This window comes from Mesoplodon bidens, assembly GCF_964165515.1.
Source record: "Mesoplodon bidens genome assembly, chromosome: 8".
Taxonomy (NCBI): Eukaryota; Metazoa; Chordata; class Mammalia; order Artiodactyla; family Ziphiidae; genus Mesoplodon; species Mesoplodon bidens.
Window position 1 is genome coordinate 94380357 of NC_138165.1, and position 25565 is coordinate 94405921.

The 25565-nt window shown below is 52.1% G+C and overlaps 2 protein-coding genes across 4 annotated transcripts; both read left to right on the forward strand.

Moving 5' to 3' along the window:
• Positions 1-7146, forward strand: CATIP (ciliogenesis associated TTC17 interacting protein). The gene is made up of 9 exons (XM_081242549.1): positions 1-52; positions 228-320; positions 1170-1225; positions 1393-1479; positions 1670-1837; positions 2820-2944; positions 3910-3986; positions 4322-4410; positions 4630-7146. Exons 1-9 carry the CDS (start codon positions 28-30, stop codon positions 4867-4869), a joined length of 960 nt encoding a protein of 319 aa, XP_081098675.1. The 5' UTR covers positions 1-27; the 3' UTR covers positions 4870-7146.
• An 8855-nt stretch (positions 7147-16001) lies between these two features.
• SLC11A1 (solute carrier family 11 member 1) lies at positions 16002-25226 on the forward strand. Of its 3 annotated transcripts, XM_081243282.1 has the most exons (15): positions 16003-16176; positions 16695-16828; positions 17655-17777; positions 18077-18196; positions 19129-19235; positions 19679-19749; positions 20085-20152; positions 20332-20487; positions 21076-21234; positions 22635-22724; positions 22851-22970; positions 23404-23553; positions 23999-24072; positions 24486-24639; positions 24779-25222. In XM_081243282.1, exons 1-15 carry the CDS (start codon positions 16170-16172, stop codon positions 24884-24886), a joined length of 1641 nt encoding a protein of 546 aa, XP_081099408.1. In that variant the 5' UTR covers positions 16003-16169; the 3' UTR covers positions 24887-25222. The 3 variants fall into 3 exon arrangements, with proteins under 3 accessions (XP_081099409.1, XP_081099408.1, XP_081099410.1); XM_081243283.1 differs by lacking the exon at positions 22635-22724 and having other exon boundaries at positions 16002-16176; positions 24779-25226; XM_081243284.1 differs by lacking the exons at positions 22635-22724; positions 22851-22970 and having other exon boundaries at positions 24779-25226.
• The last annotated feature ends 339 nt before the right edge of the window (positions 25227-25565 follow it).

A 25565-nucleotide genomic window follows, 5' to 3' on the forward strand; every position in this document is an offset into this window, starting at 1 on the left:
GATACAAACTGGGTAGCAGGAGGCAGCATGTCTTCCAAAGTTCAATCCAAAGGTGAGAAGACGGCTGAGGAATTTGGGGTGGGGACCTGGAAAGGGGTGGGGCATCTTCTCCCTCATCATCCACCCTGGGGTGGCCTTGGAGGATCCTGCTCTTGGGCCCCTGCCCCACCCCTGTCCTTCTTCCCAGGGTCCACCATCTGCCGTCTCAACCTCTCCTCCCTCCATAGGCTCCAAAGCCAAGCACCACCAGCCCTCAGCCCAAGAGAGTCTGCCACCCCCAGAGGCCAATGCTGAAGCCATCCACTTCCTCAACTCCCTCCGTGAGTCTGGCCAGTTGGGGGGGAGGGGGTGGGCAAAAGTACAGACGGGAGGGAGGAGAGAAAGCCCAGACCTGGCCACCCCCTCTCTCAGCCTTGATTCTCCTGGGACTCACAAAGGGTGTGAGGCCCGTTAGTTGATATTCTTCAAGGGAAGACCCCAGGGACACGGTGTGGGTAGGGACTGGTGGGGATTGGGGCGGGGGAGTCTTCACCTACTGACTGCTGTAGAGGCCAATGGAGGGGAGGCAGGGGCCACCTGGGGGACGTGGGATGAGGAGGGAGTGGGTGGAGACTGTGGGCGCACTGGTGGCCAGGGGGTCCGAGAGTTGAGACCTAAGAGCCGGGGCTTTAACTGTCCCCACGGGACCCTCACCCACCCAGGGCAAGAGGAGCTGCTGATGCTATTCTTCTCGGAGACTCTGGTCATGGTCTCGGACACAGGGGAGCCTCAGGGAGAGCTGACCATTGAGGTGCAGAGAGGGAAATACAAAGACCAGTTTGGTGTCACGGCGTACGTCCCATTTGTGCATGCCTTTAGCCGTGGCTTCATGGACAAAATCCTCTGCGGAAACTCCATTCTGGGTAGAGTTCCTGCTGCCTGACACCCTCCCCCTCCCACCCCCCAACTCCCAGGACCTTCACTCAGGACCAACGCTTTGATCTCACCTTGGTACTAAAACGAGGCAAAGAGAGTGCGCGGGACGTGGGGGTGACAGGGAAGTTAATCACAGCCTTAGTTCTTCCCTCGGGCCACCCGACACCTGAGTCCTCCAGCCCGGGCCACCGGCTCCCTTCCGGCAAACTCCAGCCTTGTCTCCTATGAGAGCAGTGTTCACCTCCTCCCCCCAGGCTATCTCTCGTGGAAACTGGAGGTTGTGGAACAACATAATCAGGAGTTCATCGAGGTACCTCCTGGGGCCCCAGCCTTGACCACATATGGAAAGTTTTCTATCCAAATTTCCCCTCAGTTTTCGCATTTATGAAGGAGAATGGACAAGGCGACCTCTGGGGGATCTCACTCATATACGATCCCGCGAGTCCCTGATTCTCCCCTCCATGCTCTGGCCCTTAGTTCCACGTCCTCCCCATGGAACGGAAGATGAGTTTGCTGAAGCAGGATGATCAGCTGGCCGTGACCAGAATCATCAAGGAGGGTGAGGTAAGGATGAGAGCCAGGTGGGAGCCATACTCTACATGCTCTTTGGAACCAGGAACAGGGGACAGATGGTGTCAGGCCAGGAGCCTGGACTAGGGACCATATGGACTGGACCATATGCTCAACACCTGGCTTGCCCAACCTCCCTCCACTTCCCGGCTCAAGGTCCCTGACCCAGATTTGTCCTGAACAGGAAGTGAAGACCGAAGCGACTTTCTTCCCCTGGCACTCCATTGCGGGCTTCGTCTCCCAGGCTGCCAACTTGGTGTTGCTGAGGGTGATGGCCTGGCGGCAGACAGTGCCCAGCAACGCCCGTTTCCTGGCCTTGGACACCGAGGGCAAACTCTGCTATTCCACTTACGTGAGGGGTTTCCCTGGGTGGGGGACTTGGTCTGGGGCGAACTAGAAGGGGCAAGGAGAATGCTGAGTTGGGAGAAAAGACAGCTCTGTGGAGTGGAAGAGGGGGTGGAGTGGGGATAAACCCGGGGCGTGGGGCTGAGATTTCCAAGAGCAGGAGAAAGCAAGACCGCATTTGTTAGAGGGAAGACCAAGTGTGAGGCAAGTGGCGTGAGCGAGAAGGACCAAAAGGTGGGAGCAGTGGAAGAAAGCAACGCTTTTTGCACAAAAGTCAGTCCAGGAAAAATAAACATCATAGGGGCGCACGGGCTTCTCATTGCAGTGGCTTCTCTTGTTGCGGAGCACAGGCTCTAGGTGTGTGAGCTTCAGTAGTTGTGGCACGCGGGCTCAGTAGTTGTGGCTCGCAGGCTCTAGAGCATAGGCTCAGTAGTCGTGGCAGACGGGCTTAGTTGCTCTGCGGCATGTGGGATCTTCCTGGACCAGGGCTCGAACCCATGTCCCCTGCATTGGCAGGCAGATTCTTAACCACTGTGCCACCAGGGAAGTCCCCAGGGATTTAAATTTCAATTACAATGGGCAGCTTGCACGGGCCTGAGGCAGCCATAAATCTCAGTCTAGTCCCTCCTCAGCGTCCCACTACCCCCTCCCCACAAATAGCCCAGGCTCCGCCCTCGCCCACACTCACACCAAGTTGATCATCCCTATTACAGAATCTGCCAACTAGAAGCACTTGGTCATGAAGCTGGCATGGGGACAGGTTGGGGCAGGAGCAGGGTGGAGCTGGCTCTCTATGAGAAAACCCCAACTTAACCTGGGGGTGCATCTCAAATCTTGGGGCGCCTAAGGGTCTGGACAGCCAAGGGCTGCTTATCACTGGTGAACAAGCAGTGAAGCTATAATCTGGAGAGAAGGGCCAGGGTGAGATGTGCGGGAGACCCCGGCGGGAATCCACCTCACCTCCCTCCCTTCATTTTGGTTGCTGCCAGCAAGGCCTGGGCTCCCAGACGATCCAGGTGGGCCATCAGCAGGTGGAAGTGTTCATTGTGGAGCAGACTGTACACTCGGAACAGGGCATCCCCGTGTCCTGCCAGTTTTACCTGCTCTCTGATGGGTGAGCTACTGACGGTGGGGCGAAAGGGGCAGTATTGAGCACAAGCTTGGGAGCTCAACCTCCTGGGCCGGGTCGGGGCAAAGGGAGAGTCCTGTTTCTGGGGACACCACCAGGAAGACTTGCTGTTGAGATCTGAGTGCCCCTGCTTTATCCACTCATTCACCCTTTTTCATATATTCACTCATTCTCCTGATCTTCTCAATGCCTCCCAAACCTCACCAAAGAGCCCTGAGTGGCTGAGGAAGTCAAGGTCTACTCCACAGGGCCTAAGGCATAGCTAAAGCAGCTGCCACAGGTGTGGGTGTAATATTGAAAAACACCCAAGTTTGAACAGCTCAGCACCTGATAAAATCAGCAGGCTGGGAGAAGCATCCCAGCACACTGCCAAGCTGTCACCAGCAAAGTGCAGGCACCAAATTCTGAGAAAATTCGGGAGGGGGAGAAGCATTTGTTTCTTGAAATTTCCAAAGAGGTATTGACAGAATCACTATACTAGAAAAAAAAAAGTAATCAGAACGTTGTGGGCTTTCCTTATTTCATAATTTAAATTGTTGTTTCTATTTTGAGTATCACATAGCAGGAGGCCCGTGATTCTTTTTAACTTTTTTTGGCCACGCCCCATGGCTTGTAGAATTTTAGTTCCCTGACCAGGATTGAACCCGGGTTCTTGGCCGTGAAAGCTCGGAGTCCTAACCACTGGACTGCCAGGGAATTCCTTCGTGATTCTTTTAGTGCTCACACCTCTAAAGGTCTTGCACACGTGCACACATCTCCAAGGTAGGAAGAGTCCCCAGTTTGAAAAGCAGGGGCCATTATCTGGAGATCTAGAAATGAACAGGACCCTGGAACTCAAAGACAAGTGGAGGAGGGGAGGAGGGGGACAACAGTAAAGGGAGGCCCCCAGAACACCCTTCAAAGGAGTGAGCTGGTCTAGGAAGACTCACACCTTCTGTGTTGCACTCCAGGCACCTGGCCAAGAGGATCCAGGTGGGCTCCCCGGGGTGCTGCATGATCACCAAGGTGCCCATCTTGAGGGAAAAGGGTGAGTGAAGCCCCTGGCTGGTGGGAGAATGAAGGCAAGGTGAGGAAACCTGGAGCCTTCCAGGGTGCATGGGTGGATTGAGTGTGCCATGGCCCCGGGTCAGAGCCCGAGATGAGATGGAGAAGTTTTGCTCTCCAGCCCCTGTCCCCAAGGCAATTCAGGGATGATCATTTTGCTGGGAACCCCTTCCAGCAACTTCGCCCATATGGCCAGAACCCTGGGGTTTTACCTGAGCCTGCCCAGAACTGGTGTTCTTGGGCATCCCTCTGTATCTGAGGAAGGTTCTGGGGTCGGAATAGGCACGCAGCCTTCCTCCCACCCGCCCCCACCCCCAGATGATATTGAGCCTCACCCAGTGTTTGAGAAGAAACCCCTGGTGTGGGAGGAGGACATGGAGCTCTACTCGAGGTTCGTGGACCGGAAGGTGAGGAGGGGCTGCAGCCAGCCTGAGGTCCCCATCCCCCCATCCTCCTGCCCTGGGCGTACACTCCACCCTTACTGATCACTTTTTCTGCCCGGTTGAAATGCATCACCCCTAGGGGCTAGGGGACTCCAGCGTCCCTAAGCCCTCCGTGGGGCGAAGGGGAGGGGAGCTCCTGGGGCGCGGAGGTCCTGGGTCCGGCTCAGGCTCGGACCCCTCCAGGAGGAGCTCCGTCTCAGCCACAACAGCTATCTGCGGCAGCACCCCGAGGCCCAGGCGCTCATCTCCGACTTCCTGCTCTTCCTACTGCTACGCCAGCCGGCCGATGTGGTCACCTTCGCCGCCGAGTACTTCGGCCGCTTTGCGATGCGACGCCCGCCCACTCCCGCCTTGCGCTCCTCCAACGGGCCCTGCCCCTTCCACGAGCTGGAGCCAGAGGGCCTCGAGGGCGAGGAGAGCTAGACGGGCAGCAAGGCGGTCCCCCCAGGGCCCAGCTGGCCGGGGCGAGGCAGGAAGACAAGGCGTCCGGGCTGGGGCGGCACGCGGGCGGGTGGCACCCAGGAGGCGCGCTTTCCTGCCTGCGGTTTTTATGGGAGTAAACGGGGCCCTCCCGAGGCTCGGCTGTGAGCCGGATCCTTCTCTGACCAGCGTCTCGTGTCTCCGGCTAAGCATAGGAACCGTGAACAGGGTTTATAGAGCGATTTTCAGCCTTTCTTCCTAGCTGTTATTATGATCAATATCACTATTTTACAGATAAAAAAATAGAGGTACAAAAAGATTGAGTAACAGAGTAAACACGTGGGAAGTAGGATTCAAACCTGGACGTTGGATTCCAAAAACCCACACGTTTAGTCAAGAGGTTAGCCGCGATGGAGGGGCGGGGCTTTGGGCGCACAGAATCATTATAGATTCCACCTAGCATAACTGCCCCCTCCCACCAAAGAAAAAAAAACCCGTCGATGTGTTCACCACTGGCCTTGCTCATCACCCCCGAAGCTTTCCAAACCCTCTCCCTACCCCTTCGCCAGCTCTCACACTCCACCTCCTTCCTCCCAGTTCCCACTATACGCAGGAACCCCCAAACTGCGTGGAGGGTCCCCAGTTAGCAATAGGATGGACGGCAGTCATCACCTCCTTTAGGTTCCTTGCTTAATGGCAGTTCTGGCCAGTGGCTTGTTCTGCCCAATACTGGCCGCAGCTCAGTAACAAATAGGAGGCACCCTCCCCTGAGGCAGATGGTAATGGGCCTGCAGGCTCCATCCTTCCATCTATTCATTCCTCCCACCAGCTAAGAGATGAGGGCCTCCAGAGGAGCTTTGCACTCTAGCGGACAATATGGGCCAGTATCTACAAGACTGTAATGATGGAAATGTTCTCTATCTGCAATGTCCAATATGGTAGCCACTAGTCACATGTGGCCACTGAGCACTAGAAATGTGATTCATGTGACTGAGGAACTGAAGTTCTACTTTAATTTTTTTGGCTGCACAGCATGGCGTGTGGGATCTTAGTTCCCTGACCAGGGATTGAACTCTCACCCCCTGCAGTGGAAGGCAGAGTCATAACCACTGGACCACTGGGGACGTCCCTACTTTAATTAATTTCAATTTAAATAGCCACATGTGGCTAGTGGCTACCAGACTGGACAGCAACAGCTCTAGAGGATGAGGTCTTTTCATTCAATCAGGCAATCAGCTCAACAAATATTGGGCCCCTTCCGTGTGCCAGGATTGTTCTGAGCCCTGGGAGGTCAGCAGGGACAAGACCAAGTTCCTAGCCTCATGGCACTTGCAGATAGCATGGAGAGACAGACGATAAACACAAAAGATAATTTCTTATGTGAAATTTCAGACATTTATGAAAACAAGGCCAAGTCATGGATAGAAAGGGACTCAAGGTTGGAGAGTTGAGGGTGGAGACTTCAGGGAGGGCCTCTCTGACATCTCAGTTGAGTTGGGATGTGAATGATAAGGAGTCAGACCTGTGAAGAGCTGTGGGAAAAGCATTTAAGGCAGAAGGAACAGCAAGTGCAAAGGCTCTGAGCATGACATGTTGGGGACAGAAGGCCAGTGAGGCTGATGCACAGTGGCGGAGGCGGGGAGGAGGGAGAAGCTGGTGATGAAAGTGCTCAGTCACCTCGAGGTAGGGAGGGCTGGGTCTTGAAGGGCCTCCTAGGCCCTGGCAAGTTCTCCTCATCCGTGGAGAACTGAAACCAAGGTTGACTCAGCCCAGTGCACCCAGAATGTTCCCCTAGAGATCTTGAGAGCTCCTTCCAGTTCCTGATACTCTGCCACAGTGGGGAAGAGGGGAGGGCAGTAACATCCAACCCACAGACATCCTTCCTCTGCTGAGCAGTCTTTTTTTTTTTTCTTTTAATAAATTTATTTATTTATTTTTGGCTGCCTTGGGTCTTTGTTGCTGCGCGCGGGCTTTCTCTAGTTGCAGCGAGTGGGGGCTACTCTTCCTTGTGGTGCGCAGGCTTCTCATTGTGGTGGCTTCTCTTGTTTCAGAGCACGGACTCTAGGCACATGGGCTTCAGTAGTTGTGGCGTGTGGGCTCAGTAGTTGTGGCGCACGGGCTTAGTTGCTCCGTGGCATGTGGGATCTTCCTGGACCAGGGCTCAAACCCATGTCCCCAGCATTAGCAGGCGGATTCTTAACCACTGAGCCACCAGGGAAGCCCCTGCTGAGCGCTCTTGCATCAGGTGACTTGAGAAGGAGTCTGCCACTTCCCTGCCTGCTCTGTGACATCCATTTCAAGACCAGTTTGTTTTTAGATCGTATCATTTGTCCCCAGAACTCCTATGACCCCCCTCTTCTTGCTCCATAGTCCTAAGCTATATATGTCTCTGAACAGAGAAAAAACAAAGATTGAGCACTCATGACATGCCAGGCACTGGACTAGGGTGTGGGGATGCTGTGGGAGTATCAGGACCAAGCCCCACCTGCATGACACACAGTTCATTCAGAAGGAAAGAGACATCAGCCAAGGCTCCCGTGGATGAATGTGTAAGTGTAGACCATGTAAAGTGCTACCTGCAATATTAGAGTGTTTAATGCAACTTGACCTAGTGTTGAGAACCCAGGGAGGCAAAGGGAAGGGAATACTAATAATAAGAGCAAGCCCTATGCAGCACTTACTATTCTAATCCCTCTACACATAAGTCATGTGATTCTCACAATACCCCTATGAGGTGGGTTCTATTATTATACCCATTTTACAGATGAAGGAAAGGTTAAGGTCAAGGCCACGCAACTGGTTAGTGGCAGAACCAGGATTTAGACCCAGGGAGCCTGGCTCAAGGCCGTATGTGAATCCACTCTGATAAATAGACCAGAGGTGGCTCTCTGGAGACAGATCCCAGAACAGAGAAGAGTCATCTTCCTGCTTTAGATCCGTCCAGAGTAGCATTGACTGTACACTGTCTTTCCCCTTCCCCGGGTACCCAGACACTGCCCCATTCCCTACTGCTTTGTCACTGACTACAGCTTCAGTGCTTTGAACTGCCGGGGTAGACAGGGAAGGCATTGTGCTACGGGAGCATACAATCTAGCCCTGGAGAAATCAAGGAAGGCTTCCTGGAAGAGGTCACACCATAACTGAATCCTGAATGACGAGAGGCTGTTTGCCAGGCAGAGGTGTTTGAGGAGGAAACAACATATGCCAAGGCATGGAGATGAGAGGGAGGGAGCATGGAATGTCTGAGCTATTGCAAGGGGTTCGGGACAAGATGGTCTTGTCCTGACAAGAACGCAACTAAAATGTTGCCCTCTGTCTGGGAGCCTAAGAGGCCCTGGAAGTGGGTTAGGCAAATACTTGAATGCCTGCCTGTTTCTGAGCTTTTTCTTCCCACCAGAAGCCATAATACAAGCAAATAAACTAAGAGCAATGCTATAGATCAATGGAGCCCCAAAAAAGAGTCTTACATTTTGACATTAGACAACAAAATTAAAAAACAGGGCTGATAATGCCCTTGGAAGGTGCAGATTTGACCTTCTGAATCTCTGTCGTGCTTCTCCCTTCTTTTGGTTAAATCTGCTGTTTCCCCAACACCAGCATTCCCACTAAAACTCATTCTTGGGGACTTCCCTGGTGGCGCAGTGGTTAAGAATCCGCCTGCCAAAAGAAAAAAAAAAGAATCCGCCTGCCAATGCAGGGGACACGGGTTTGAGCCCTGATCAAGGAAGATTCCACATGCCGCGGAGCAACTAAGCCTGCGCGCCACAGCTACTGAGTCTGTGCTCTAGAGCCCGTGAGCCACAACTACTGAGCCCGCATACCACAACTACTGAAGCCCGCGCACCTAGAGCCTGTGCTCCGCAACAAGAGAAACCACCGCTATGAGAAGCCTGCGCACCACAACCAAGATAGCCCCCGCTAGACACGACTGGAGAAAGCCCGTGCACAGCAACGAAGACCTAACACAGCCATAAATAAATAAAATAAATAAATTTTTTTAAAAACCCATTCTTGTTTAGTTCGATCGTTTCCCCATTTTGTTTTATGATATATTGCATCAGAATAGTCCTTTGTTATTTTTTTAAATAAATTTATTTATTTTACTTATTTATTTTTGGCTGCATTGAATCTTCGTTGCTGCATGCGGGCTTTCTCTAGTTGCAGTGAGCCGGGGCTACTCTTCATTGCAGTGGCTTCTCTTGTTGCAGAGCACGGGCTCTAAGAGCATGGGCTTCAGTAGTCGTGGCTCGTGGGCTCTAGAGCACAGGTTCAGTAGTTGTGGCACACGGGCTTAGTTGCTCCACGGCATGTGGGGTCTTCCTGGACAAAGGCTTGAACCCGTGTTGCCTGCATTGGCAGGTGGATTCTTAACCACTGTGCCACCAGGGAAGCCCTATCCTTTGTTATTTAATCATCACAAATGTCCCATGTTTGAGCTACACTGCATCCAAAGCCTTTGGTGGATGAGACTGAGAATTAAACCACGTGCATCAATGTTTTTAACAGGAAATGTATTTGGAGTTCTGAAGAGTTGACAGTGACCAATGACGTTTTGGAATCCAATTTACAAAAGCAACTAACTGCGCTGTGCTAGGTGCGTTTCTTGGGCCTCACACAAACACTTCAGGGTATTTTCATCGCCCCTACTTCACAGGTGAGGACACTGAGGGCCTAAGAAACTTGCCCAAGTCATCGAGCTAGTAAGAAAGATTCAAACCCAGGCCATTTGATTCCAGAGACTCTGACTCTGGTGGATTTTTTTTTTCTTTTGGCCACACCACGTGGCTTGTGGGATCTTAGTTCCCTGACCAGGGATTGAACCCAGGCCCTCAGCAGTGGAAGCCCTGAGTCCTAACCACTGGACCACCAGGGAATTTCCCTGGTGGATTTTTTAAAAATCAATTTTATTAAAGTATAATATTCATTCAATAAGACTCATCCTTTTCCTTCACTTTAAAAATTGAGATAATTGCAGATTCACATGTAGCTGTAGGAAATAATTCAGAGAGATCTCATGTACATTTTACCCACTTTGCCCCAATGGTAACATCTTGCAAAATGTTAATATAATACAATATTACAGGGACTTCCCTGGTGGCGCAGTGGATAAGAATCTGCCTGCCGATGCAGGGGACACAGGTTCGATCCCTGGTCCGGGAAGATCCCACATGCCACGGAGCAACTAAGCCCGGGTGCCGCAACTACTGAGCTTGTGCTCTAGAGCCCACGAGCCACAACTACTGAGCCCACGTGCCACATCTACTGAAGCCCGTGTGCCTAGAGGCCATACTCTGCAACAAGAGAAGCCACTACAATGAAGACCCAACGCAGCCAAAAATAAATAGAATTAAATCTTTTTTAAAAATTCAATATTACAACCAGGATTTTTTCCACTTTTTTCGGTGGTAAAATATGCATAAAATGTACCTTTTAACCACAATTCTGCAACATTAAGTACATTCACATTATTGTACAACCAACAACTATCACCACCATCTGTTTCTGGAACATTTTTATCATCCCAGACAAAATCTCTGTACCCATTAAATAATAACTCCCCTTTCCCCCTCATTGCCTGGTCCCTGGTAATTATCATTCTACTTTTCTGTCTTTATAAATTTGCCTCATATAAGTGGAATCACACAAAATTTGTCCTTTTGTGATTGCTTATTTCACTTAGCATAATGTTTTCAAGGTTCATCCATATGATAGCAATATATCAGAATTTCATTTCTTTTTAAGGCTGAATAACATTCTATTGTATGGATATACCACATTCATTTATTCATCTGTTGATGGACATTTGAGTGGTTTCCTCCTTTTGGCTATTGTGAAAAGTGTTGGTCTGAACACAGGTGTACAAGTATCTGTTTGAATCTCCACTTTCAACACAACCAGGATAGAACTTCCCTGGTGGCTCAGTGGTTAAGAATCCGCCTGCCAATGCAGGGGACACGGGTTCGATCCCCAGTCCGGGAAGATCCCACATGCCGCAGAGCAACTAAGCCCATGCGCCACAACTACTGAGCCTGTGCTCTAGAACCCACGAGCCACAACTACTGAGTCCACATCCTGCGACTACTGAAGCCCGCACGCCTAGAGCCCGTGTTCTGCAACAAGAGAAGCCACCGCAATGAGAAGCCTGTGCACCACAACGAAGAGTAGCCCCCGCTCGCCGCAGCTAGAGAAAGCCCACACGCAGCAACGAAGACCCAATGCAGCCAAAAATTTTTTTTTTTTTTTTTTTTTTTTTTTTTTTTTGCTGTACGTGGGCCTCTCACTGTTGTGGCCCCTCCCATTGCGGAGCACAGGCTCCGGCTGCGCAGGCTCAGCGGCCATGGCTCACGGGCCCAGCCGCTCCGCGGCATGCGGGATCCTCCCAGACCGGGGCACGAACCCGTGTCCCCTGCATCGGCAGGCGGACTCTCAACCACTGCGCCACCAGGGAAGCCCCAAAAATTTTTTAAATTAAAAAAATAAAAAAGAATACAACCAGCATATTGACCTTGACAAAATCTACTGCTCTTTTTCAGATATCCCCAGTTTTACTTGTACTCATGTGTGTGTATTAAGTTCTGTACAGTTTGTCATATGTGTAGGTTTGTGTATCCTCCACCAAGGTCAAGATAGAGAACAGTTCCAATACCACAAGGATCCTTCAAGTTATCTTTTCAGAATCACACCTACGTCCCTTTCCACCCCCAACCTCACCCATCTCTACTGGCTGCAACTTAGCAGTAAAAGGAAGAAAGTAGTAAATCTGACCTTCATTTCCAAAATTTTGTCATTGCAAAAATGTTATATAATGTAATAGTAAAACATGTAAACTTTTCAGATTGACTTTTTTCACTTAGCATGATTTCCTGGAGATTCATCCAAGTTACTGTGTGTATCAGTAGTTTCTTCCTTTCACTGCTAAGTAGTAATCCGCGGTTTGTACTGCAGTTAATTTTACCATTCTTCTGTTGAATGACATCTAGGCTAATTCTAGTTTTTGGCTATTAGACATAAAGCTGCTATAAACATTCATATACAGGTTTTTATATGAACACAAGTTTTAATTTCTCTGGGATAAATGTATACCATAGTATATGGTATGAGTACCATAGTATATTCTATGGTATGGATGTCCCGTAGTTTGGTTAACCATTCACCCGCTGAAGGATGGTATGGGTTGTTTCCAGTTTGAGCTATTATGAATAAAACTGCTCTAAATATCTGTGTACAGATTTTTGTGTGACCATAAGACATCATTTCTCTAGGGGGAAAAAAAGCTCAGGAGTGCAGCTGCTGAATCCTATGGTAGTTGCATCTTTAATTTTATTTTTTTAAGATTTTTTTGATGTAGACCATTTTTTTAAAATTAATTAATTTATTTATTTTGGGCTGCGTTGGGTCTTCATTGCTGCGCGTGGGTTTTCTCTAGCTGCGGTGAGCGGGGGCTGCCCTGTTGTGGTGCGTGAGCTGCTTGTTGCTGTGGCTTCCCTTGTTGCGGAGCACGGGCTCTAGGCGCACAGGCTTCCTTAGTTGTGGTACATGGACTCAGTAGTTGTGGCTCACGGGCTCTACAGCGCAGGCTCAGTAGTTGTGGCGCACGGGCTTAGTTGCTCCGCGGCACGTGGGATCTTCCCGGACCAGGGCTCGAACCCGTGTCCCTTGCATTGGCAGGCGGATTCTTAACCACTGTGCCACCAGGGAAGTCCCGATGTAGACCATTTTTAAAGTCTTTATTGAATTTGTACAATATTGTTTCTGCTTTATGGGGTTTTTTTTATGTTTGTTTGGTTTTTTTGGCCGTGAGGCATGTGAGATCCCAGCTCCCCGACCAGGGATCGCACCCACACCCCCTGCATTAGAAGGCGAAGTCTTAAGCACTGGACCGCCAGGGAAGTTCCTGCATCTTTAATTTTTAAAGAAATTTCCAAACTATCTCCAGAGTGGCTGTACCATTTTACATTCCCACCAGCAACATATCAGTGATTGACCTAGTTTCTCCACATCCTCACCAACATTTGGTACTGTGACTATTTTTTATCTTAGCTATTCTGATAGTCGTGTAGTGATATCTCATTAAGATTTAATTTGCATTTCCCTAATGGCTAATGACACTGAACATCTTTTCATATATTTGTTTGCTATCTGTACATCCTGTTTGGTGAAATGTGTGTTCATGACTTTTGCCCATTTCTTTTTTGTTTGGTGTTTTGTTTTGGATTGGGTTTTTTGACCACGCCGTGAGGCTTGTGGGGTCTCAGTTCCCTGACCAGGAATTGAACCCGGGCCACAGCAGTGAAAGCACTGAATCCTAACCACAACACCACCAGGGAACTCCCTGCCCATTTCTAAGTGGATTGTTTGGTTTTTCACTCTTGAGTTTTAAGAGATTTCCCTATTTCTGGATACTGGTCTTTGGGCAGATATGTGGTTTGCAAATATTTTCTCTGAATCTTTAGCTTATCTCTTCATTTTCTTAACAGGATCCTTCACAGAGCAAAAGTTTTTAATTTTGATGAGGACCAATTCATCATTTTTCCCTTTATAAATCACGCTTTTATAAGTGTCAAGTCTAACAAATCTTTGTCTAGTTCTAGATCCTGAAGATTTTCTCCAATTTTTTTTTTTTTTTTTGGCCTCGCCAAGTGGCTTGCGGATCTTCGTTCCCCAACCAGGAATGAAACCCAAGCCACAGCAGTGAAAGCGCTGAGTCCCAACCACTGGACCACCAGGGAATTACCTCTCCTACTTTTTTCTAAAACCTTTACAGTTTTAAATTTACATTTAAGTCTGTGATCCATTTTGAGCAAATTGGGCTTCATGCAATTTCACCCTACGCATGCAGGGTTTAGTATTCAGCAACAACTCCAGATCCGAGGGGACCACTATGCAGATTTCTGGAGCTCTGGCTCATGTAGACACTCTGCCCAGAAACCTCTGCTCTTAACCGTTACACATACTGCCTCTTCTGTAAGGTAGAGGTTGTGGAGGGTATTGATCCGTCATTGATCAGTTATACTCACCGAGTTCCTAACTATAGGGAAGGCCCCACAAAAGATGCAAAGAGGAAGACAGCTCTCTTAGTCAGGGTTCTCCAGAAAAACAGAACCAATGAAAATATAGATGATAGATAGATAGATAATAAGGAATTGGCTCATGTGAGGATAGAGGCCAAGAATCTCAAGATTTGCAAGCTGGAGAGCCAATGGCATATATAATCCCAGTCTGAGTCTGAAGGGCTGAGAAACAGGTGGGCTGATGGTGTAAGTTCTAGTCCAACCCAAGTCTGAAGACAGGAGAAGATCAGTGTCCCAGTTCAAAAGCAGTCCTCAGGGAGAGAGAATTCTCCCTTACTCAGCCTTTTGTTCTCTTCGGGTCTTCAACTGGTTGGATGATACACCATTAGGGAGGGAAATAAGATTTACTTAGTCTACTGATTAAAATATTAATCTCCTCCAAAAACACCCTCACAGACATACCCAGAATGTTTGAGCAAATTACTGGGCACCCCATGGCCCAGTCAAACTGACACAAAAAACTAAACCATCACAGCATCCTACCCCAGCCCCACCCCACAGCCACCACCACGTGAGTCCAAGATAGCGACTGCAAACCTGTGTAAACCCTAGAGGTCAAGGATGGTGACCATACCTCGAGCAACAGCACTGCACAGCGAGCGACAAACCCCAGTGCTGCTCCCTCCTCTCTGACACGCCATTCACCCCCCTACCCACACCCACACCCCTCCTGTCCCTCCAGCCTCTTCAATCAACGAGGAGACAGGAAATTGGCTGCCTCCCCCCATCCTGGTTTCCTAAACTTTGGCTCAAGTTTTTGACTCAACATGGGGATACATCATATCCTAGATCAGGTCTGGATGTGAGAACCTGCCCCAATTTTCTCTGAGTCCTGAAGTTGCAGACTTTGGAGTTGGAAACCCCATGACAATTCAAGGTCTGAATCTTCTTGGCAGAAAAGAAAGGCTACAGGGCATGGCAGGGAGAAGACTCTGAAGGAGGTAAGTGGGGGGATAAAGGAGCTGGCAGCTGGCAAGGAGAAGAGATTGGGAGCTGGAACGGTCTAGAGGTAATAGATTGGTCACCCTCAAGTGGAATCCAGCCCATAGAAATGTATGTTTAGATTACACAATAGTTTCAAAAACTTTTAGCCTAGTATTCAAAAAGCACATGTTGCATACATTTTCCAGCAACCTTGACAAGTCAGAGGACCTGATGACAGTGGACCCACATTTCCACATGACAATTGTCTGGAACTCTGTAAGCACTGCCCTCTTCAGACAGAGTTTATGACCTTTGTTTTGCTACAGTCCACCACTCCCTATTACTGTACCCACCCCCCCAACTGAGGCTTAGCATCTTTTGTCATTCAGCACTGAGCTGGCACTATTTTTCACTTTTTTTTTTTTTTTTTTCGCTGCACTGCGGCAGCATGCGGAACTTCCCTGACCAGGGATCAAACCCGTGCCCCCTGCAGTGGAAGCACGGAGTCTTAACCACTAAATCACCAGGGAAGTCCAGAGCTGGCACTATTTTTCTCATTCCCAACCTGTCTCATAGTTCATCTTACCTGCCTGGCCTCCTTGGACACTTAAACTTTTAACCACTTAGCTAGTCTGAGCCCTTCCTTTAACAGAAGAAACAAGATCAGAGACAGGACATGATCTGGTGACAATGTCAAGTGAATCGGTGGCAGACCAAGGACCAGAATTCCAGTGTCCCTTTCTTCAGAGGATCTCTTTGGCCTGAATCTTCAATGCATGTCCCTGTGGCAGTGCCTGGAAGGTCTTTTCCTCTGAGGCACTCAGTGGGAAACTGAGGTCGAGGTAGGCATCAGAACTCCCTTCCTCCCATTAGGCCAACCACTGGCCATGGGACTCAAGAATGAAAAGGAGAAGGGTTGTTGGTGCAGGGTGAGAGAAGGGGGAGGCAGGGGGCAGTCACGTGATCTAGACATGAACACCCAAGTGGCAGGAAGTGTCTGAAATCAGAGCTAACTTGGGAGGCACAGAACTCAGGGTGCCTGGAAGGGAGCCAGAGGAGTTGTGGGACTCAGGCCAGGAGGGAATCAAATGGCCATACTGTGGTCACCCAGACCCTTCCACCGGAGCTGGCCACTTCTGCCTTTGGAAAGTGTTTCACAACGCTCCGTGTGTGTGAGGACAGCCCAGCTCAGCTGAGGATGGGTAAAAGGGTGTGGACTCGCACACTCACCAGCACCCAGAGAGGAAGCGTGGCCAGAAGGGCTGCCCAGCACACCACTTGTGCAGAGTGCCTGAGTCTGCGGTCCTCATGACAGGTGAGTGGCCCCCTCCAGGGACAGAGCCTGAATGGGGGTGTGGTGGGGGGGAGAGTCAGGGGTGCAAGGACACCAGCCTGAGGCTGGGTTCTTCACATCCCCAAGGGCAGAGTGCCCCCTTGCCTCATCTCTGTGGATCTGGAGCCCCTGGAGCTTCCTTGGCTGCTGGAGGTGGCAGGGATGAGGCCAAGGGGCACACACGGCGGGGCCAGCTTTCCCTCCTCAGAACCCATGTCCCTCTCCACATCCTCCGTGGCAAGAGAGATCTGGGTCTGGGAATCTCTGCACTCACGTGGAAGGAGGGTAATCCTGAAGGTCCCGCCTCTCACACATCTTCTGTAATGTTTGGTCCGGGGTGGAGGCGGTGGACCCAAGATGGGAGTCAAGGCCTCCTGTTCAGTTGGGCCTTCATTTCTCCACTTTGCCAAGAGGAGGTGTGGGAAGAGGACAGATGGCTTTAATCCTGGGCCACCAGGAATTAGCAGGTCACTCACCAAGGCTCATGGGGCCCCTTGCAGGTGACACAGGCCCCCCAAAGCTCAGCAGGACCAGATATGGCTCCATCTCCAGCCCACCCAACCCAGGGTTACAGCAAGAGCCTCCCGGAGGGACCTACCTGAGCAAGAAGATCCCCATCCCAGATGCAGAACCGGTGAGAATGCTGGAAACTTCCTGGGATCTTTCAGGATGGACAAAATCACATGGGATCTCACAGGGGGAGGGGGGGTCTCCTGAAGACCATGGCAAGTCCCCTCCAGCTCTGAGCAGCAGTGAGGGACAATGGCAACCGCTGCCTTCCTGCTTCTGTCCCCAGTGCTTAGCTGGGGCACTTAATATTTGTCTAAAAATTATCAAGTGGCTTTCTAGATGAATCTCAGCTTTCCTAGGAAGGGAACGGGACCTGGGGTGAATTCCGGTTGGAGCCTCAAGGATTTGTCGTAACATTTAAGGAAAGGACGCAGACAAGGGCATCGGGAGACATGGAGCCTGCCGGCTGGCTTCTAAGAGAATATCACCCTGTATTCCCAGAATCTTTAGCAGATGCCCAGGCTGCTAGGCCAACCCCTGGAATGGGGGTGGGGAGACCCTAGGCCCAGTGGACTCCAGAGAGGAGGCCCTGTGGTCTGAGAAGGGACTGGGCAGGGAGGCCTGACCCAGGAAAGCTCCCCTCTGGGCTCTGAGGATCTGCTGACTCAGGGCCTGCCCGAGGCAGGCTGGTCAAGTGTAGACCACAGAACCTGACAAATCCAGAAAGCTGATCTGCCGTGACTCAGCAAATCCCGGGTTCCTCCCACCCCCTGTGCGCCACTAACCCCCACCCCACCCCCACCCCAGGGTGGCAGCTCCAGGAATGGGGAATGGAGGGCAGGGCTGGCCAGCCTGGGCCCATGAGCCCAGAGGGGCTCACCTGGGGTCTGGCCACGGCCAGCGGCCCCCAACCCTGTGTCCAAGACCCCTCACTCCACTTCCCTCCACAGGGCGCGTTCAGCCTGCGGAAGCTGTGGGCCTTCACAGGGCCCGGCTTCCTTATGAGCATTGCTTTCCTGGACCCAGGAAACATCGAGTCGGATCTTCAGGCTGGGGCTGTGGCTGGATTCAAAGTGATTGAGTCGGGGCACGGTGGGGAGGGGGTGACCACTAAGTGGGTGGAGACCCCCAGCTTGCCACGTTTCCCTAGAGTGGCCTGCATGGCCAGTGTTCCTGGGAACAGGTGTTAAGTTCAAATGGACCACAAAAGGGTCCCCAAAGCAGCCCTGCGGGAGTGGGGGTGTGTGTGTCTTTTAGCTCCATCTCCCCCATTCGCTCCCCAGAGGGTGTCCTTGGTTAGAGGGTCCCAGCAGCTCAGGGCTTATCAGAGACTGGTCCCTCTAGCTGACGGCCTCTCCCTGGCTTCTCACAGCTGCTCTGGGTACTGCTGTGGGCCACCGTGTTGGGCTTGCTCTGCCAGCGACTTGCTGCCCGGCTGGGAGTGGTGACAGGCAAGGACTTGGGCGAGATCTGTCATCTCTACTACCCTAAGGTGAGCTTGGTGCACCTGGACAGGAAGCACCTGAAGAGGTGACTTGCCCAAGGTGAAAAACAGGTGGGCATTGGCTCGGGATAATCATTGGCTGGGGTGGACACTGGGGACTTGGCTGTCGTCAGTGTCCAGGCAGGCAAACAGAAGTTACGCCACTAGATATTTCAAAGGTATCTAGTGCAGGGATGCAGTCACAAAGGTGTTGAAAGAGCTGAAGGAGCAAGGGAAGGAGGTGTTACCCAGAGATCAGAAAGCTGCTGGACAGGAGCCCAGGGGCCATCATTCGCTGCCAAGCTTCTAGAAACATTGCCGCCACTGCTGACTGGAGCCCATATTGCCTGGTGCCCTGCTGGCGCCAGCTCCAGAAGCGGGGGGTAAAAATGATGTCTCCCTGCCTTTCCATTTCCTTTAACTATTTCCTACTGTTGACCTAAAACAAATAGACTGCTAGGTATTTCTCCAACAAAGATGGGTTTATTCAGAATCAGCAGAGAATCATAACTGGGGAGTCCGCAGCCATGGGGAGCCACGTGCAAGTCTCCGCAAGGCAAAGGAAGGAGAACACTTTTATGGAGGGGAAAGGGAAGTTGGGAGGCCGATAGTAAGCAAAGAGTCCATGGCTTTTCAGTGGCTGAGTCCTTGCCGGGAATGAAGAGGAGTCTTTCTTCTTCCTGTTGGGCTCCGCTGTCTTCGTAGGGCGTGGCAGCTGCCCCTCCTCATCTCCCAATTCTATTTAACTGAAGTTTCTGTTGATTAATTTTACACCATGAAAACCTAACTGGAAGCCCGCTGTCAAGGCCGACTTGCAAATGTAGTTTGCAGGCTTCCAGCCCAGGAGTATAGAGTCGTGTACAGAAAGGTCAGTCAGTGTAGGGCTGAGACAACAGACAAATAATTGGTCCAGCCTTAATGACGGGATTACCTCCCCCTAGGTGCCCCGCACCCTTCTCTGGCTGACCATCGAGCTAGCCATCGTGGGCTCAGACATGCAGGAAGTCATTGGCACAGCTATTGCATTCAATCTGCTCTCAGCTGGACGGTACTCCGGAGGGGCCCCAGCTCTTCAGTCCAGGGCTGGGAACAGCTGCTTCTTCCTCCCCAGGCCTTCTATTTCCCTGTGTCCACTCCATCCTCCATTCACCTCTGACTCAGAGCTATTGCCCAATTTGCCAGATGGGGAAATGGAGACCCAGATATGTAAAGTGACTTGTCTCAAGTCACACAGATGTCAGTCACCATGCAGCCTTCAGGACTGCAGCCCCAGGCTCCCTACCACGCTGGTCCTCCACACAGCGTGGCCCTTCCTAGCATGTATGTGCCATTTTCCCGTCTCTAGCACACTCCCACTCCCCTCTCCCTTAGCTGCCTGGGGCCACTTGAGTGCCTGCTCCCGGGAGGCCACATCCTACAGTCTCCAGCCCTGAGGAGGGAGTTCCAGACTCCTGGACCAGGCGGGGCTGACGCAGGCCACTCTGGTTTCAGAATCCCACTCTGGGGTGGTGTCCTCATCACCATCGTGGACACGTTCTTCTTTCTCTTCCTCGATAACTACGGTGGGTGTGCCTCTCGTCCCATAGGGGACTTGGAGAGGGGGGGCCTGGCAATGAATGTCGGAGCTGATTGATGCTCTGCTGAATTGGGAGAAGTGCTCCTAGCAGCCTCACTCTGACTGTATGGCCTTGAGCAAGTTACTTAGACTTCTGTTTCTTCATCTATAACAGGCGGATAATAGCACAGAGGCCACAGGGCTGTGGTGAGGGTTCACTGAGCGCTATATGTTAAGCGCTTGGCACAGTGCCTGGAACACAGTGCTCAAGATACCAGCCATTAATAACTGCTTATGTTATAATTTTGGTTGTGTGGTTCTGCCCCTTTGTTCTCCCCCTAGGGTTGCGGAAGCTGGAAGCCTTTTTTGGATTTCTTATTACCATTATGGCCTTGACCTTCGGTTATGAGGTGGGAAGCCGTACCAGTACCACGTCCCCACACCAAGGCCACCCCACTCTGCCCCCTGCAGAGCCTGAGGGGAGGGGGGAGCGGACCTTAGCCATGCTTCCTAGTGGCCAGGGTTGGGGTGGAGGGTGAGAATGGCTGCTCAGGGGTGGGGCGGAGCCTGACGAGGCTCCTCTCCACAGTATCTGGTGGCGCGTCCTGCTCAGGGAGCACTCCTTCGGGGCCTGTTCCTGCCCTCGTGCCCTGGCTGCGGCCAGCCCGAGTTGCTGCAGGCCGTGGGCATCATTGGCGCCATCATCATGCCCCACAACATCTACCTGCACTCAGCCCTGGTCAAGGTGAGCAGACTGGAGGAGAGGGAGACATGCTCTCTCCGGACGAGCCACACTGGCTCCGCCCCCAAGGCTGGAGCCCCGCCCCTTTGGCTCCCAACTCTGTGAATTTAGGAGGGAAGTGAATCAATATGTAATAATAGAGGGTCTACTGTGTGCTGGGAGCTGGGGGTCAGTGATGAAAAGACAGATAAGTCCTCTGCCTTCTTAGAGCATGCATTCTAGTAGGAGAGACAGACCATGGGCAAGTAAACAATAAAGGAAAGAAATGGATTGTGAAAGGTGCTCTGAAGGAAACAAAACAGAGAAGTATGATGGAGAATGACTGAGGAGGGGCTCCTTTAGAAAAGGAGTCAGCAAAGGCCTTTGAAACATGAAGGATGGGAAGGAAGACCAGGGGAGAAGAGATTCTAAGCAGAGGGGCTGGCAAGTGCAAAGGCCCTGAGGCAGAAACAAAGGCCTATCCCAGACGGCCATGTAGGGGGCTTTAGAAAGAACTGGGGTTTGGGGGGAACAGAGGTAGAGGTGCAAGGGTAGAGAATGTTGGGATGACTCTGAGGGACTTCGGTGCTTCCCTCCCTTTGACTTTCATAGTCTCGAGAGATAGACCGGACCTGCCGGGCAGACATCCGAGAAGCCAACATGTACTTCCTGATTGAAGCCACCATCGCCCTGTCTGTCTCCTTCTTCATCAACCTCTTTGTTGTGGCTGTCTTTGGGCAAGCCTTCTACCAGCAAACCAACCAGGCTGCGGTGAGGCACACCCTATACCAACATGCCCTTCAGGCTTTGCTGGGGACTCCAAACAGTGCAGCTAAGCCCTTCGAGTCTCTGTCCTGCACTCCAGGCACTGGTAGGGGAGGGAGTCTGCAACCCTGGCCTCTGGCTGGGAGCCCCTTCCCCACCCCACTGGGGAGACACGCCACATGTAGGCTTGCACGTGGTCAGCCCCACGCCAGGAGCTACAAGGCACAGACGTCCAGGGGAGGTGATTGGGGGGAGGAGCTGAGTCTTGGAGGATCCAGCATTCCAGCTGCACCTTGAAGGATGGGCAGGATTTGCCCAGCAAACTGCAGGGAGGGCATTCTGGGAGGGGGTTGCCTGCCTCAGCATGAGCGTGGGGTTAGGAATACGCAGGCAGTCAATTTCTTTTCTTGAGTTTCTAGTGATAATCTTCATTATTAGTAGATAAACTGTCATTCATTCAGCAAAGATTTATTGAGCATTTGTTATGTATGAGCCAGTGTCTTAGGCCCTAGGGATATAGCAGTCAATGATACAGAGACCTTGCCCTCTTGCAGATTAAATTCGGAGGCAGTGAGCAAACAGGAAACAAATCAACCAATTGGTTGATCGGTTTCAAAGGAAAATATGAACGATGTTGTGAAGGAAATAAAGGGGGTGATGAAACATAATTGGGGGTGTGGTGAGGGAGGGACTACTACATTAGGCCAGGTGGTCAGGAGAGGCCTCTTGGAGGAGGTGACATTTGAGCAGGTCTGAAAGCGAAGGAGCCGGCCAGCTCCTCCCTGGCTCTCTGGGATCTGGGACTGTGCCTGTCTCAGTTTCTGAGTGAGTCTTTGTCCCAGGGCTCTAACAACTGCTAGCCAGTGTTGGGCGCTTACTGAACGCTGACGGGGTGGCGTGGGGATGGGACAGACTGGCCAAGCCTCCGGGGACATGGGCACTGCCACCGCCTTGCTGTGTGACCTTGTGAGGTCATAGCCCTCCCTGGGTCTCTGCTCCTTAGCATAAGGAGAGAGGTCTAAATAGGATGGCAAACCAGAGTCACACATTGCCTTCGAGACCAGCCGAGTCACAGAGCTGTGGGAAGTGGGTCCCATGTAAGGGAGAAGGAAGGGCCTGTGGGGCAGCCTGAGTCACTGCCGGCCAATTGTCTCTCTGTGGTAATGCCAGCTCTTACAATTCTAGAGCAGCTGGAAACCAGGGTCTCATGTTAAATTTTCTCAATTGTAAATGTTGTCAACCAATTCACACTAAAGAAAAAAAAATTTGTTAGCCAAACAAAATATGTCTGGCTGGATTCAGCCCGCGGGCCACTAGTTTTCAACCCTTGGTCAAGGCTTGGAGGTCTGATTTTCCAACATTGAGTGTGCGCTTCACATCTCCTTCCTACTGCCCGGTGCCCGCAGTTCAACGTCTGTGCTAACAGCAGCCTCCACGACTACGCCAAGATCTTCCCCATGAACAACCTTACAGTGGCGGTGGACATTTACCAGGGAGTAAGCGCCAGGCAGGGCGGGTGTGGAAGGGCTCGATCAGCGGGGCTCCTCGCCACGCCCACCTCAGGGGCAGAGCCTGCGCGAGAAGGGGCGGGTCCATGGGTCTGACCACACACCCCCCTCCAGGGCGTGATCCTGGGCTGCCTCTTTGGCCCCGCAGCCCTCTACATCTGGGCCATAGGTCTGCTGGCCGCCGGGCAGAGCTCCACCATGACCGGCACCTACGCGGGACAGTTTGTGATGGAGGTGGGGCTGGGGCGGGCCGGGGCGGGCAGGGGACTGAGGACAAGGCCCACTACTCGGGGCTCGGACATCCACTTCCTTGATCCTTAAGGCAGCCCAAAGGGTGCCCTTATAAGCCCCATTTTACAGATGAGAAAACTGAGATTCAGCGAGGTGAAGCCCGAGACTGCAAACCCAGAACTAATAGGAGCCTTTTCTCCAACACGGTTTAGTCTTCAGCAATCAGCTGTGGGAGGGGAACACCCCCTAAAGGAGGGGAACCCCCCCTAATTTCCCCCCGTCTACCCCCTCACCACCAAGTATGGACAGAGCTGCCCCCATTTCAAAGATGGAGAAACAGAGTGTTCCTCCAGGCATGAGATGGGCTGAGGGAGGATAGAGGGTCCCTCCCTTGGAACACTGTCCTGCACCCCGCCACCAAGGTGCCCCCCCCCAGGGCTTCCTGAAGCTGCGGTGGTCACGCTTCGCCCGAGTCCTGCTCACTCGCTCCTGTGCCATCCTGCCCACCGTGCTCGTGGCAGTCTTCAGGGACCTGCGGGACCTGTCAGGCCTCAACGACTTGCTCAACGTGCTGCAGAGCCTGCTGGTGAGCCTGCGGGCCCTATCACCTCCTTCCCCCTGTGGAGCCAGACAGGAACCACAGCAATCCCCCTATGGAGCCTCCCCTACCTCCCAGGTGCTATTCTAAACACACCTTATCTACAAGCCTCATGTACTCCCCACAGCCACCCCAGGGGGTAGGAACCACAATTATCCCCATTTTGCAGATGGGAAAACTGATGCATGCAGTTAAGTGACCAGTGGCAGAGCTGGGATACAAGCTCAGGCAGCCTGGGGCCAGAGCCCCCAAACACTTTCTCCTGCTTTGGAGCCCCTACAACCTTGGAAGGCATAGAGGTGGAGAAATTGAGGCTCAGAGTGGTTAGGAGACTTTCCCAAGGGTGCACAGGGAGGCAGAGGGTGACTAGAGCCCCGGCCTGCTCCTCCCCCCCTTACTGTGTTCTCAGCCCCATCCTCCCGATTCTCCCCAGCTTCCCTTCGCTGTGCTGCCCATCCTCACGTTCACCAGCATGCCCGCCCTGATGCAGGAGTTTACCAATGGCCCGTGAGTACTCCCCAACCCCAGCACTGGACTTACATTACCACACTTGATCCTCACAACCACCAAGAGGTAGGAATTCCCATTATTCCCACTATCCAGATAAGGTCAGAGAGGTTAAGAAACTTGCCCAGGGTCACACAGCTAGCTAGCAAGTGGAGGAGCCAGGACTGGAATCCTGGGCCAGGGGCTGTTTCTAGAGCTTGAGCTCCTCCCCCTCACCTCAGACTCTGCTTTGGCCAAATCCTGCCAGTGTGGTGCCTGGAGGGCCCAGGAGGCAGAAGTTGGCCAGGGGTACGCTCCAGGGCCCACAGCCCTGGGAAGCTGGCTTTGTGTATCCATCCCCCACCTTAGCTCCAGGCTGGCTGTGGGCACTGGAGGAGATGCAGCCAATCCTGAGCCTCCCTCTCGTCCCCAAGGGTGAGCAAGGCCTTCACTTCTTCCATCATGGTGCTGATCTGTGCCATCAACCTCTACTTTGTGGTCAGCTACTTGCCCAGTCTACCCCACCCTGCCTACTTCAGCCTTGTGGCACTGCTGGCCGCAGTCTACCTGGGCCTCACCACCTACCTGGTACTGTTGGGTCAGCGGGCGCCTTGGGGATGGGGGAGGCAAGGAGAGGAGACAACAGATGGAGGGCTTAGGAGGGGATGCACTGGGGCTTCCCCAAAGGTCTTGTCCTCTCCCCTACTCATGGTCACCCCTCCTCCAGGCCTGGACCTGTCTCATCACCCATGGAGCCACCCTTCTGGCCCACGGTTCCCACCAACACTTTCTGTATGGGCTTCCTGAAGAGGATCAGGAGAAGACCTCTGGATGAGCTCCCACCCAGGGCATGCCCCGAGTGGGGCAGACTGGCCTGCTGGGCCAGTGGGGGGCGGGGGCCGTGTGTGGAGGCAGCAAGATGGAGTTCTGGAAGCGGGCCAACCCTGGTTCCCCTGGTTCCGTAGGGACCTGCTATCTCCTAGTTTGGACAAGTGATTAACCTCCGGATCTCAGTGATCTCAACTCTAAAATGGGGACACCAACCTTGCAACGGACGTAAATAAAGCACTTTAACACAGAGCCTGGCACTTGAGACTTAAAAAAAAAAAATCATTCCTAAAGTGTTCATTGAGCACCTATAGGAGTGACCTGGCAGACCAGCCCAGTTGGGGGTGGGACACAGGCTCCAAACTGGTACTTAAAATAGAGTCTGAAAATGATAAATAAATGCTAATTCACTTCTTATCCGAAAGAGCAGGGAAACGGAAACAGGAAAGCACAAAATCCCTGAACCATCAAGAATAGTCCCCCTCCCCGAAGGTCTGCCTCACTCCCACTATCGCTGGAGTGGCCTCAGCCTTTCTGCTCCACCTGAAACCCCTTTTCCAGGCAGTAAAACAGAAGCGCGGTTCTCCCCTCTTAGGGCGCCAAGTCCTAAGGAACCCAAGAGTCAGTGCCTCTGAGGCCCAATTCCTTTGCCATCTCCCCAGGGGACCAGGCGGCCGGGACTCCCA

Excerpts from the sequence above, each read along its gene's own strand:
- SLC11A1 (XM_081243282.1), top strand. Across the intron at positions 17,778-18,076 it reads GGGCTGTGGCTGGATTCAAA|CTGCTCTGGGTACTGCTGTG; the intron begins GTGATTGAGTCG and ends GGCTTCTCACAG. Across the intron at positions 24,640-24,778 it reads TGGGCCTCACCACCTACCTG|GCCTGGACCTGTCTCATCAC; the intron begins GTACTGTTGGGT and ends CCCCTCCTCCAG.
- CATIP (XM_081242549.1), top strand. The coding sequence starts at position 28 with ATGTCTTCCAAAGTTCAATCCAAAG. Across the intron at positions 1,838-2,819 it reads AACTCTGCTATTCCACTTAC|CAAGGCCTGGGCTCCCAGAC; the intron begins GTGAGGGGTTTC and ends GGTTGCTGCCAG. Across the intron at positions 3,987-4,321 it reads GCCCATCTTGAGGGAAAAGG|ATGATATTGAGCCTCACCCA; the intron begins GTGAGTGAAGCC and ends CCCCACCCCCAG.